General features: G+C 41.0%; 1 protein-coding gene across 10 annotated transcripts in view; it reads left to right on the top strand.

Annotated features, from left to right (window-relative positions):
- elf1 (E74-like ETS transcription factor 1) overlaps positions 1-10,968 on the top strand; it is a 272,982-nt gene extending 262,014 nt beyond the window's left edge. For all 10 annotated transcript variants that reach the window (XM_070883077.1, XM_070883075.1, XM_070883074.1 and 7 more), the window contains 3 exons: positions 1,375-1,567; positions 3,227-3,649; positions 8,572-10,968. In XM_070883077.1, the coding sequence (XP_070739178.1) occupies positions 1,375-1,567; positions 3,227-3,649; positions 8,572-9,502 (1,547 nt within the window). In that variant the 3' untranslated portion in view covers positions 9,503-10,968. The remainder of the gene's footprint in view (positions 1-1,374; positions 1,568-3,226; positions 3,650-8,571) is intronic.
- Positions 10,969-13,551: the final 2,583 nt, after the last annotated feature.

Genomic DNA, 13,551 nt, shown 5'->3' with positions numbered 1-13,551 from the left:
CCTCACCGATATTCTCTCTCACTCTCTCTCCTGCGCATGCACGGGCGACCCCTGACCCTGAACAGAAATCGTGGGGGGGAAAAAAAATCCGCATGCGCAGAAGGTCCGTTCATTTTTGGCGGCAAAAACCCAAGTCTTGCATGACTGAAAATACCAATACCACTACCATCGGTCAACTTTTGACCAAACTAGCGGCCTTCAGTCATAGCGGTATTTTGGTGGTTTAAAAAAAAACTCGATCTACAAATACTGCCGAAAAAAACAGTGGTGGTGGTATTTGATGAAATTCAAGCCCATTTGTTATTCGTGGAGGAAAAATCAGGCTGTATGTTTGTTTTATGAACATAATTATAGCGAGTAATTTAAACCTAACTTGGTGGCAGTGGAGGGATCCCACGGGATCAGGTGGAACACCAGTTTTACACCCCGCACAATATTACTTAAATGGAGAGAAAATCAGGCAGGATATAAAAACAGCATTGCACCTGAACTCGTTTGTCTGCCGACGGGCAGATTAAGTTGCAATTGCCCCAACAATGTTTGAAGTTTGAATACTTTCACAAAAGAGGCAGAGCTACCTGCTGGACTTGGGAAATTTGATGGCCTTCATGAAATAATAGCTAGATGCCATAATACATTCAGCAACGTTCCTTGCCACTCTGTTAGGCTGTACATATACATTAATCTAAGTGCCTAGAGTAGGAACTTTTTAGTTTAATCAAAGTAAAGGCAAATTATTCACAATAGATCCACTTAACAGTTCATCAAATAAGTTAATAATTGTTTATATAATAAAAATGAATCTGTAAGTTCAAATAGACCAATACTAGTTTATTGCGATAGAAATAATGATTTGTGCTTCTCAAAAGAACAGAGATTCCTGATGGTGATAAACTTGTCGAGGTTAGTGTTGGCTACAGCTTCTGTATAAATCAACAAATATGAACAGGTAGATCAAGTAAGAAAATAGCAATGGGACGCTTTATTAAGACCAACTGATTCAATCGTGGTTTTCAAAAGGGATTTGGATAAATACCTGAAGGAAAAGAATTTGCAGGGCTATGTGGAAAGGGCGGGGGACTGGGACGAGCTGAAGTGCTCTTGCAGAGAGCCGGCACGGGCTCGACGGGCCGAGTGGCTCCTACTGTGCTGTAACCATTCTATGATTCTAACTCTTGTTGGATCACTCTGGAAAAGTCAAGATCCTGTACTTTATTCTTGGCTATGTGTGAACGCATTGCGGAAAATCAGTTTTGCATTTCAGAGAATTGCACTTTACCTAATGTCTTTATGTTTATTGTGGTTGTTTATAAAGTAGTCGAACAGTAATGTATTCAGCCTCCCCTTCATAATACGTGGCTTTTCCTTTTCTAGGGAACACCATTTATCTCTGGGAGTTCCTCCTGGCTCTCCTTCAAGATAAGAACACTTGTCCGAAGTACATTAAATGGACACAGAGGGAAAAAGGAATCTTTAAGCTAGTGGACTCGAAGGCTGTGTCCAAATTGTGGGGCAAACACAAAAATAAACCTGATATGAACTATGAAACAATGGGCAGAGCCCTTAGGTGAGTAGGGCCAGAGTTGATGCATTCTTCACAAAATGGGTATGAATTCAGTCTTGTGACACGCTGGCCCAAAAATTGTGGTCGGCGGAGTAGCTCCGGAGTGTGCTACTGGTCTACAAAAAGAATGCGCACTTACCTTGAGCGAGGTCTGGAACAGAGACTCCTCCTTCGGCGCTGCAGAGTTGCGCGCAGTGTATTACATCGGGAAGGCCAGGAGCGCAGCGTATGGCCTATGCGTTGGGGAAGACGCGCCCACAGAAACTTCTCACAGGGCTGGAAATTCGTCACAAACTGCTACGACCGATTTGCCGCCCAAAAAAACCACCATGACTTCGCTATAAATTCTCGGCGGAAAATTAATGGAAAAATCCGCCCGGCGGGAGAAATCGGCATTGCACGAGGATTCGCAGCGGAAACCGCGATCTTTGTCAATTTTAATCCGAGGCCGATACCACTGCCTAGGGAGGGGGGAAAAATAAACTTTTTCAAAAAAATTAAAAATCACAAAACATTCACAAGATCCTTTTCTTGTGAATCGCTGCAAAAGAATAAAAAAAAAAACCTTTAATTCACCTTTTTGCAGGTTTCATACCTACCGCCATTCCAAGAGCTGCCCCGACTGCTTTCTCCTCGGCGGTTTTTCCCCCTCTACGGGTCGGCGCTGTGACCAAAGTCTGGCGGAAGCAGTTTTTTTGAGTGTTGCACGCCGGCGGTCCGCTCCCCAGCGGTATTTCAAAATCACCGCCAGAAGAATTGAGTGAATTTCCCGCCGCACCGTTTACCACCCAAAAGAAAGAAATATAGCCGAAAAACGCGGCAGAAGGCTGATGAAATTCCAGCCCTCAGTCTTTTAGCTTGAAATTCCATTTTAAAAACTTAAAAAAAAACTGGTACTTGGACCTATTTCATACATCAGCATTTTGCTTTATTTTTTTCATCCAAATTCACAATGAGTCCCTATTTATGCAACTTCCTGTTTAGATAGTCCGTAAGGGTCGAACACTCCTACAAGTAATATTGTTGAACCTCAGAGATTCCCAGCCATATATTCAATGTTAATTTTCAGGAAAAATAATATTATTTAGACTGGCAATAGATGAATCTATTTTCCTTGTTATTGATGTATTATATTATGTTCATTTTTGAGTAGAAAAGACAGAATTGGTCACTGAAATCTGACACGTTCACTTTATTTAACTTTCTTATTCAAATTTCCAAGTAATTCAAATGAAACTTGACCGACAAAAAAAGGTTCCTCCACCAAAATGTACATAGATCTTTTAAGATGTGAAACCGGTTCCTGCGCCCGAAATCACGTAAGAAAAAGGTCTGTTGTTGCCCCACTCTGCGTCAGCAATTGGGATTTCCAAAGCGGTGCGGATCATCTGTCGAGTTGTACCTTGACAGATCACAAGTTCGGGATTTAGCGCAAGTGCCTGTGGAAATCCCGAATTTGCGGTATATTTCAAAGGCAGTAAGGTGATGCGCTCTGAGAATCCGAGCCAATATAATAGCCGGTGCATTACATTGCCTTACCCTTGTGTGTTTTTAAAAAAATTGTTCATGTCAGTTCCTAATTTTTCTTCCGGCTGTTCTTGTCCTGTTTTCCTTTATCTTGCATTATATAACAACAAGTTGAATTCTGAATGATCTTTTTAGATATTACTACCAGAGAGGGATCTTGGCCAAAGTGGAAGGTCAGCGGCTGGTGTATCAGTTCAAAGAGATGCCCAAGGATCTGGTGGTAATAGATGATGACTCGGCCGACCATTCCACATCTAATTTGGTGACCTCATCGGATTACTCGGCAACATCGCCATCAAAAAGCAGAAGCGCCAACCATGGATTCTTGCAGTTCCAGAATGCAAACAAGGTGGCAGCTGAGCCACAGAGTGTGCTGGTGCAGAACATCAAACAAGAACACCCTTCCTTGCTGACTCAGCCCACCCAGAAGGCAGAAGGACAGCAGAGTCCGGTTGTACGAACCATACAGTTATCACCAAGCAATCCAGTCCTTCAGCATGGACCGCCAGATATCTCTCGGGTTGGTGTAACTATGTCATCAGCTGGACACATAATCAGGTAACAGTGAACTTTACTGTAGTTTTAATGATTTGTAATTTGTAAATGGGTTTTGCAGAAAAATTAAACTCTCCCATTTTGCACAAATGCTGAATATAATGCACCTCATTCCTTGCTTGTTTAACTTATTCTTCCAAAATCATAACTTCAGAAGTGTTTTTTTAGGTTGTGCACTATATAACAACAGCATATAACTTTATCCTGTTTCCAAAGTTATTTTCAATAGGTTGACGTAATGTGTGCCTGCGTTATCTGACTTGTATTTACAGGGACCAGGTTAATGGGATCAGGGTCTTCAGGAGGTATTGGTAGAACTTTGGGACCAATATCCCTAGAGAAATGAGTACATCAAGATTTTTTTTGACCACCAAGGTATCTCAGTTGGATATTCAACAATAGCTAATGTATTTACCAGTGAAATATATTATTCAACATGCTCAATGGAACAAAAGCACTGTTTTGGAACTGAAGGTTCCCGAAATGTGTGGTGTGCTTAACATTGCATTGTATTGCCATTATTGGGCATAAGTTCAAACATTTGGGTGAGACTTAAATACCACAGCTTAGATGTAAATATATTGGTCAGGACTCTCTTCCACATTTAGACTGCTCGGTATTGAGACAGCCAAATAAGGGACTGTTATGAATTTTCAACTTTGGGCGCAGGAAGCCTGGACAGGAAGTTAGGAGCATGTGGAGCTTGGGTAGGTGGGGTGGGTGTGAAGGGAAGAAGCTTAAAGCTGTCACACATTAGACTTCACTATCTGCAGCAGGAAGTCCAGTGAGATGTTATTAATGGACGCATGTTTGTAATGGGTCAGGAAGCTGGGTAAATAGTGAAAGACAAGATTCCTTAATGTGCTATGATAGAGTTAGCAATGTTTTACTAACATTGTTTGCTGTGGTTTGGGCAAGGATGGGATCTGGACTGGCTTTTGGAGTGGGTGGGAAAGGGAGGTGTGAAACACCAATCCATTTGGCCTCTAATTAAATGGTTATTATTTGCAAGTCTACTGAATCTGAACATGAGCGGTTTTACATAGGATTACGGTACAGAAACAGGCCATTTGGCCCAACCCGTCCATGCCAGTGTTTATATTCCACTCGAACCTCTTTCTGTCTTTCCTCATCTAAATCTGTCAGCTTAACCCTCTATTCCCTTCTCCCTCAAGCTTGTCTAGCCTCCCCTTAGCTGCATCTATACTATTCGCTTCAACCACTCCCTGTGGTAGCGAGTTCCACATTCTCACCACTCTTCGGGTAAAGAAGTTTCTTCTGAATTCCCTATTGGATTTCTTGGTGACTATCTTGTATTGATGGCCTCTAGTTATGCTCTTCCCCACAAGTGGAAACATTCTCTCTCTATCCACTCTATCAAAACCTTTCATAATTTTAACGATTTCTGTCAGGTCACCCCTCAGCCTTTTTCTTTCAAGAGAAAAGAGACCCAACTTGTTCATCCTTTGCTGATATGTATTCCCTCGCATTTCTGGTATCATCCTATTAAATCTTCTCTGCACCCTCTCCAGTGACTCTATATCCTTTTTATAATATGGCAACCAGAAATAAAAGCAGTACTCTTAAGTGTGGTCTAACTAAGGTTCGATACAGGTTTAACATAACTTCCTTACTTTTCAATTCTATACCTTTAGAAATAAACCCTAGTGCTTGGTTTGCTTTTTTTTATGGCCTTGCTAACCTGTGTCACATCTTTTATTGATTTGTGTATTTGTACTCCAAGATCCTTTTGTTCCTCTACCCCACCTAGACTCGCATCCTCCAAGTAATAAGTAACCTCCTTATTCTTCCTACCAAAATGTAATACCTCACATTTATCGGTGTTGAAATTCATTTGCGAATTATATGTGCCCATTCTTCAAGTTTATCAATGTCCTCCTGTAATTTGTTGCAGTCCTCCTCAGTATTGACTATTCCCGTCCAATTTGGTGTCGTCCGCAAACTTAGAAATTGGCCCTGAAATCCCGGTTCTGGGCTTCCCACGGGCGATCTCCTGAAAAGAAGAGAAAAGATACACACTTACCTTTTTGCTCGGGCGCCCATCAGCGATTGGCATTTTAGGCCTCTTCTGCATGCGCATCGGAGCGCGTGAACGTCTGAACGGACGTAGAGCTGGAGCTGGAGTCACGTGGGCCTGGACACCCAATCAAGGTAAAGTATTCTTATTCATAATAATGGGAACTCTAAGTAGGAGTTCTCAATATTATGAATGAGAAACACCCTCCCCCCGCCCCCCCCCCACCCCAAACAGCTAAACACAAATAGAAAAAAGCCTCACATATTTAACATTAATTTAAATTAAAGTTAATAAATGTGTTAGAAAAATTATATATTTTTCGTATTTTTTTTAAGTTTTGTAATTTGGGTTTAAAATAAACTTACCTTAGTGGGCAGGGTTTTTAACATAAAAATAAAATTTAAAAGCACATTTTTGTGTTTTATATGTTTTAAAACTCTTACGCTGGTAAAAGTAGGCTATGCGCTTGCTTTCACCAGGCGCAAGAGTTTGAAGGACATTCGCTGGGCAAGAGATGGGCAGATAGCACAATCTTGCGCATGCGAATGTCCTTGCTGCCGAGATGCGCGTGACCTGTCAAGCCAGAAATTGACGGATCATAAAAGCTGGTTTTCGGCACATGCGCATTGCGCGCCAAAAACCGGCTTTTTCAGGGAGGCCGGAATTTCAGGCTCATAATGTTTTTGATTCCAAAGTCTAAATCGTTAATATAAATTGTGAACAACAATGGTCCCAGCACTGATCCTTCTGTCACCTTTTACCCCGACTCTGCTTTCTGTCTTGAAGCCAGCTAGCTATCCATTCTGCTACTTGTCCCCTGACTCTGCATTTTTTGACCTTGTTCATCAGCCTATTATGGAGTACCTTATCAAAGGCCTTTTGAAAATCTGGATAAATAACATCTGCTGCATTACCATTGTCTACTCTCTCTGTTACCTCTTCAAAAATTCAGTGAGGTTGGTCAAGCAAGACTTTCCCTTTTGAAATCCATGTTGACTATTCTAGATGTTCTTCTATTTTCTCCTTTAGTAGGGATTCCATTATTTTCCTGTCACTGATAAGTTAACTGGTCTATAATTCCCTGGACATGTACTATCCCCTTTAAATATAGCTATTATGTTAGCTATCCGCCAGTCCTCTGGTACTGCACCTTTTTCTAACGAGTTATTAAATATGTGTAGTAATGCCTCTGCTTTCTCTTCCCAAGATTCTTTTAAAATGTGTGGATGCAATCCATCCAGACCAGGGGTTTTTATCCTCTTTGAATTTGATTTGTTTATTTAATATATCCCCTTTTTTATTTTAAATGCACTTTTATCTCATTACTAATATCATCATCTAATGTCATGTCCACCTGTTCTATCTCCCTGGTAAATACTGAAGCAAAATAACTCTTTAATATTTCTGCTATCTCTCTATTATTACCTGTGGTATTATTCTGTCTATCCCTTAATGGTCCTATTCCCATCCCAAACTTTTTTATTGATGTGCCTGTAAAATATTTTACAATTTTTTTTAATGTTCCTTGATAATTTAATTTCATCCTCTTAGCCCACCTAATTGTTTTTTTTTTACTTCTCCTAATCTCTTCCTATTCTTCCTGATCATGCACTCCCCTGCTGTCTATGTACTTAATGTATGCCTCTTTCCTTACCCTCAATTGCTCCCTAATGGCTTTATTCATCCATGGAGTCTCATTAGTGTTTAGTTTGTTCTTTCCTTTTCGCAGAATATATTGTTCCTGGACTCTGTTGAACACCGTTTTACATGTTTCCCATTGCTGTCCTACATTGTTGTTTGCTAATATTGTTGTCCATTTTATTTTCCCAAGTTCTATTCTCAGCCCTTCAAAATCAAATTTTCTCCAATTTATTAATCTGTTTTTTGTCATACTTATGTCCTTCTCAGTTATCATCTTAGAGCATATTGTATTATGGTCACTATTACCTGGATGTTCTGCAACTTCTGTTATCTGCTCTGGTTCATTCCCCATTATTAGATCCAATAAACAATCCTCCCTTGATGGGCTTTTTACATATTGCGTTAGAAAGGAGTCCTGTACACATTGTATGAACTCCATTCCCTTATTCCCTTTACCTACATCTTCTGTCCAATTAATATCTGGGTAGTTGAAATCTCCCATGATTATTATTCTATGTTCTTTACTCTTTTCCCTAATTTGTCTGCATATTTCTTCCACTGTTAGATGGTCTGTAGACTACACCTATTAGTGTGATTGATCCTTTATTATCTTTTATCTCTAGATGGATTCTATTTCTGTCTTGCTGGTAGCTGTGTCACTTTTTTCTACTGCCATTATGTTATCCCTAATAAGTACAGCTGCACTGCCTCCCCTTTTCCCCTCTCTATCCTTTCTAAATATGTTATACTCTTCAATGTTTAATTCCCAATCCTGATTTTTCTGTAGCCATGTCTCAGTAATCCCTACTATGTCTGGTTCCTCGCAATACATGATTGCCTGCAGCTCCCTTGTTTTATTAGACACTGTGAATTGCTGTACATAGTTTAACTCATTTTTAATCGGATTTTCTCTCACTTTATGTTTAACCATCATTTTAGACTCCTGTTCTATAACTCTATTTATTCCCTTGCCATCAATGTCCTTCCTTACTTTATTCTTTCATATGTTCTCTCTTCCTGTTTTGTTTGTATTTAGACTGGTTATGTTTCTTGTAGATCCCCCCCCCCCCATCTTACTAGTTTGGACTTCTCTACTGTGTAAACTTTTTTTTTCTAAAAAAAGACATTAAAAGTTTTTGGAAAAATGTTAACCGGGTATCCTGTAGATCTAATTTGTTGTGTTGGAGATCTTGCTACAGGTCTGTAAAATGTTTAATAAATGTTTTCTTTTTCTCGAATCCAACAGAACAATAAATGTCCCAGCCCAGGTTCCTATGGTGATGACTTCTGGCACGCAAGCAGTCGGTACTCTAATGCTGCAGACAATACCCCTCACAACAATGTTGTCTGGAACCGATACATTGAACAACTCTCCTTCCAAAGTAATTTTACGCACTATTCCATGTTCGGAAGGATCGAAAGAAATTGTCACCATCCAGGCAGCCTTGTCTCACACAGGTGCAAATGGTTGTGGCTTATCCGAGGCCCAGCTGATTGGCACCAGTCTTTCATTACCTGACGGTGGATTTCCGACTATGATAAACAATTGTGTACAACCTTCTCTCGATGCCATCACACAACTGGTGACCCTCAACTGCAATGGTCAGCCAGTGGTTGCACATCGTCCGGGCAGTGTAATCGCCACAGTGTTTAAACCACCCGAGCCCATTCTGAACACTCCCGAATTCCAGATGGCCGTCACAAGTGTAAATGCTGCTGGTTCTGGAGTCAGCAATGCAGGGATGGAGAAGGAGCTTGGACCTACTTCGGATGGCGAATCAAACTATCAGCATCTCCACACTGTGATGCTGAGCAGCTTGAATGGTATTGCGACCTCTGTCATAAAGGCTGAAGGAATGGACAGAGACTTTGAAACTCCCGTGCAAGGCTCTGAGAACCTTAACTGTTCGTCGCCACACAGCCTGAATTGTGCTCTCACCCCTGTAGTGAAACTGGAAGCCAATGAAGAGTGTTCGGTGCTGACTCTAGACCCAGACCATCGACACAGTCAGGATAAAACTACTAATCTTCATGATGCCATGCCGTTTCTGAAAGTGGAAAATTCCCAGATGTTTTCGCATGCAGTGAGCATGTTTAACTATCCCAGTAACATGGCTCCCAGTCCAAGTGCCATATTCACCCCTGTAGTGGTTAAAACAGAACCAATGGATTTGTAAATAGTGTAGAAAGCAATACCTTTGTATCTTTCACATATGTTGGACCAGTGTTTGTCCAATTATAATCATTTGGTAGATTGTAAATAAGCAGTTATTGATTCAGAATTTAGGTCAGAATATTTAATACTGTGTCCAGGACTTCATTGTCCGTTACAATTTGAAAGAATGTCTTTTTAAATCCATGCATCAATATCAGTAAAATAATCAGGGGACTTAAATGGTGCAATGATTTTCCTACTTTAAGTTTTGATGAAAAGTCAAAGCTTCACATGCTCTTTCCTTCTTCCGAAGTCCACCTTTCCTGTTCTCCACTATTGTACTAGAAATAATTAAGATGGGTCTTGAAACCAAATCTGGTTTTAACTGTGTACCACATAGGTAAATGCTAAATGAATGCTGAGGTAAATGTTAAGTTGAAGTGCTCAATGTAGCCAAGCACGGGCAGGTTTTCTTCAAGCTTGATTGAGCATTGGTACTGGTGACCAGTAGGCAGAGCTTGCACTAGCAGGTCATCAGTTGGGTTGATTCAGCTGCTTTCAGGGTTTCAGAAGTAGCCCGAATGACAGTGAATTGGACTGAGTTAAGAACGCATTCACTGCATCAAGAGGCGTGAATCCAGTTTAGTTCTATTGGCTGTGGCACAGATTTCATTCACAGAAAATGTGCCCCAATGTGCCCAGAATTAAACAAGTTGCAATGTCCCAAATAGTTTCCTGTAGAATTTCCTGTAGTTTTGTACATAGACTTTAGCATTTGGTGCATGAGGATGAAGTCCTCGATGGTACTTTTTCTTCCTATTCATATTCTTATTTCTTTTCCATTCTCCCCTGCTCTTGCAAAAAAAAAAATGAACATCAAGTCCAATTTAATTATCCAAAGGGCAAAATTTGGACTAGCCTTTAACACAACTAAGCCTTTTTTGCCAGTAAATCATATTTATATTTTGTAAAGTATATGCTGAAAACTTTGTTTAGGAATTTTTGTTTTCTTACCAGGAATTTGACACAAGCCAGATTTAGAAAATAATATTGAATGTAATTTTAGGTCACCATAAACATGGTGCTAATCAACAACAAGATGAAAATTTTATATCTAAATTGTGTTAATGCCTTGTAGATTCATTGCAGAATGTTATATTTTTCATATATATGTAATATGAAGAAAATTCTTCAGGAAAAAAATGTGAAACTGGAATATTTTATAAGAGTGGTGGGATTTTTTTTCCAAACAAAAAATTGTAAATATTTATCTTTGATATTACAAAATGTATACATTTACTGATATATTATGTCCTCTTGAGCTCTGTGTTTTGGCCAGTTTCCTATCATTTTGTTAGTGAATATGCCTTTGTTCTATCTTGCTTGATTCAGTGGCATGTGTGGATACTGCAGCCTCTTCAAGAAGCAAGCCATGTGGTAGAGTGAGATTTCTTTAAAAGAAATAAACCCTTTTTATTTTACAAATTGTATAAAGTTGATCGGCTATCTTTTTTTTAGAAAATATTTTGCATGGAGCGTGGACCTCTAAATCCTCCGAGAAAGTCTTGTCACAACAGGCTTGGAATCTATAGCTGCTGCTTTACTGGCACCTCAGCAGCCCATGGGGTTTCTGCAGAGGTAGGCAGCAGGAACTGCTGCCTGCATTAGAAGAATGGAGAGAAAATCTTCCCAGCAATTTGTCTGCCCTATTCTGTTAACCAGCAAATAGCACGCAAGTCAAGAAAGCTAAAGAGGGGATGAGGATAATGTTAAAATGCCCTCCTGATTGTAAAAGCAAAATAATCATTTGCGTTGCGTTAGTTTTCTGGTATGCTGCTTTGGGAGGACTCCCGTGTAATTAGTGACCGACTGCTTGTCCTTGCCAGAGCACCAAAAAGGCCTGTAAGGTATTTGCTTCATGGGTTCTTTGCTTAAGAATTCATAGAAACATATTGCTGTTAAGAACTAATTGGCACAGCACTGTCCTCCAGTCATCAAGATCCATGCACGGCCCTCGACAACGTGGATCATTTCCCATATCTCAGGAGCCTCTTATCAACAAAAGCAGATATTGATACGGAGATCCAACACCACTTCCAGTGCAGCCTTCGGCCGCCTGAGGAAAAGAGTGACGACCTGGCCCTCAAATCTACCACCAAGCTCATGGTCTACAGGGCTGTAGTAATACCCACTCTTCTCTATGGATCTGAGGCATGGACGATGTATAGAAGGCACCTCAAGTCGCTGGAGATACATCACCAGCGATGTCTCCGCAAGATCCTGCAAATCCCCTGGGAGGACAGGTGCGTCAACATCAGTGTCCTCGACCAGGCTAACATCCCCAGTATTGAATCACTGACCACACTCGGGCAGCTTTGCTGGGCAGGCCACATAGTTCACATGCCAAATTTAAGACTCCCTAAGCAAATGCTTTATGCAGAGCTCCTTCATGGTAAACGAGCCAAAGGTGGGCAGCGGAAGCGTTACAAGGATACCCTCAAAGTCTCCCTGGTAAAGTGCGACATCACCCCTGAGAGACCCTGGCCGAAGACCGGCCGAGATGGAGAAAGTGCATCCGGGAGGCGTTGAGTTCTTCGAGTCTTAAATCAAAGAGCGTGAAGAGGTCAAGTGCAGACAGCAGAAGGAGCGCGCGGCAAACCAGCTCCCACCCACCCCTTCCCTCGACGAATGCCTGTCCCACCTGTGACCGGGTCTGTGGCTCTCGTATTGAACTGTTCAGCCACCAGAGAACTCATGTTGGGAGTGGAAGCAAGTCTTCCTCGATTCCGAGCGAGTTGGTTTATTAACAAAGGTTTAACAATCACACTTCACATTACCAGTTCATCCACTAGGCTCACAACTGCATAACTGTGGATGACCTAGACCCAACTGACTCGGGTTTTATTGAGTCTTGTGCACATCACATGACTGGCTAAGCCACTCACCATGCAACAGCTCTACAAACCTGTGAGCATGCTCACAGATGCACAGATTGCAATGCCCCACGTGATGTCCCCTGATCAAGATGCTGAGGCGCGGATTTTGCACTCAGCGTCGAATGAATGGTGCCAGCCGTTCATTATGCTGACACTCGCCCGCAGATTTTCTATAGGCTCATGTACTGGAACTTGCTGTGAGTAGAAATCCATTTCAGTGCCATGCCCTCTACAGGGGATCTGAGACCTGTGTGAACAGGACAAGCAACAGCATGTGTCTCCTTAAACAATCAAATTGAAGAATCCTTACTGAGGCACGCAAAGTCTAAATCAGGAAATGTAAGTTTGAATATTTAATTCAATGCCAAATCATGTACCGAACGTGAAATAAAGAGGGGAAGAAAGATGGCATTAGGCGAGGATATAAAAGAGATAGAAAGTTTAACAAAACAAATCTGAAGGAATGGGACTCTACGCTTGTAAAAGTTAACTTGCTATGCTAGATGTGTTTTGCAGTAATTAAGACTTGTCACGGCATTAAAAATTCAATTTCACTTGAATGGACAAGCCCTAACTTTTTCTGGCGTGTGAAGTTGGTATCTACGTAAATGCAGCAACTTCACACCCTTTGTGGAAGAAAACGATCTATGTAGTATGGTAAAGGGAAGGGTTAAAATCACTTCTTGCTGATATTGCAGAAATAATGGAGCTAGAGAAAACACCCAAACTTCTTTGTCTTAAGAAAACAAAAACTGATTATCTGTTCCTTGCATGAGTCTCCTAAAACTGATTATCGACACAGACAGGGAGAAACTGATTATCGACACAGACAGGGAGAAACTATGCAAGAACAGATAATGTGTGCCTTCCGGGATGACCTTTGTATTCTCGGAGTAATATGATTAATGTTAATGTGTGGAATTTGAAGATAAAACTCCTCTTTTTACTGTATAAATATAGCACGGGTTTTCCTGTAAAAGTCAGAGTTCTGCCTTAGTGTGGACTAAGCGGGCTCTCCGAGATATCTCGTAAGAAATAAACTTTCTCTCGAAGCACGACTCAAAGTCTCCACTGAGTTAATTTAAGCTAAAATTTCCTCGACACCCTTCATGTGTTTCAGTGCCGAGTCTCTTGG

This window comes from Pristiophorus japonicus, chromosome 6 (genome assembly GCF_044704955.1).
Source record: "Pristiophorus japonicus isolate sPriJap1 chromosome 6, sPriJap1.hap1, whole genome shotgun sequence".
Lineage (NCBI taxonomy): Eukaryota > Metazoa > Chordata > Chondrichthyes > Pristiophoridae > Pristiophorus > Pristiophorus japonicus.
This window is presented reverse-complemented; position numbering and strand designations above follow the sequence as displayed.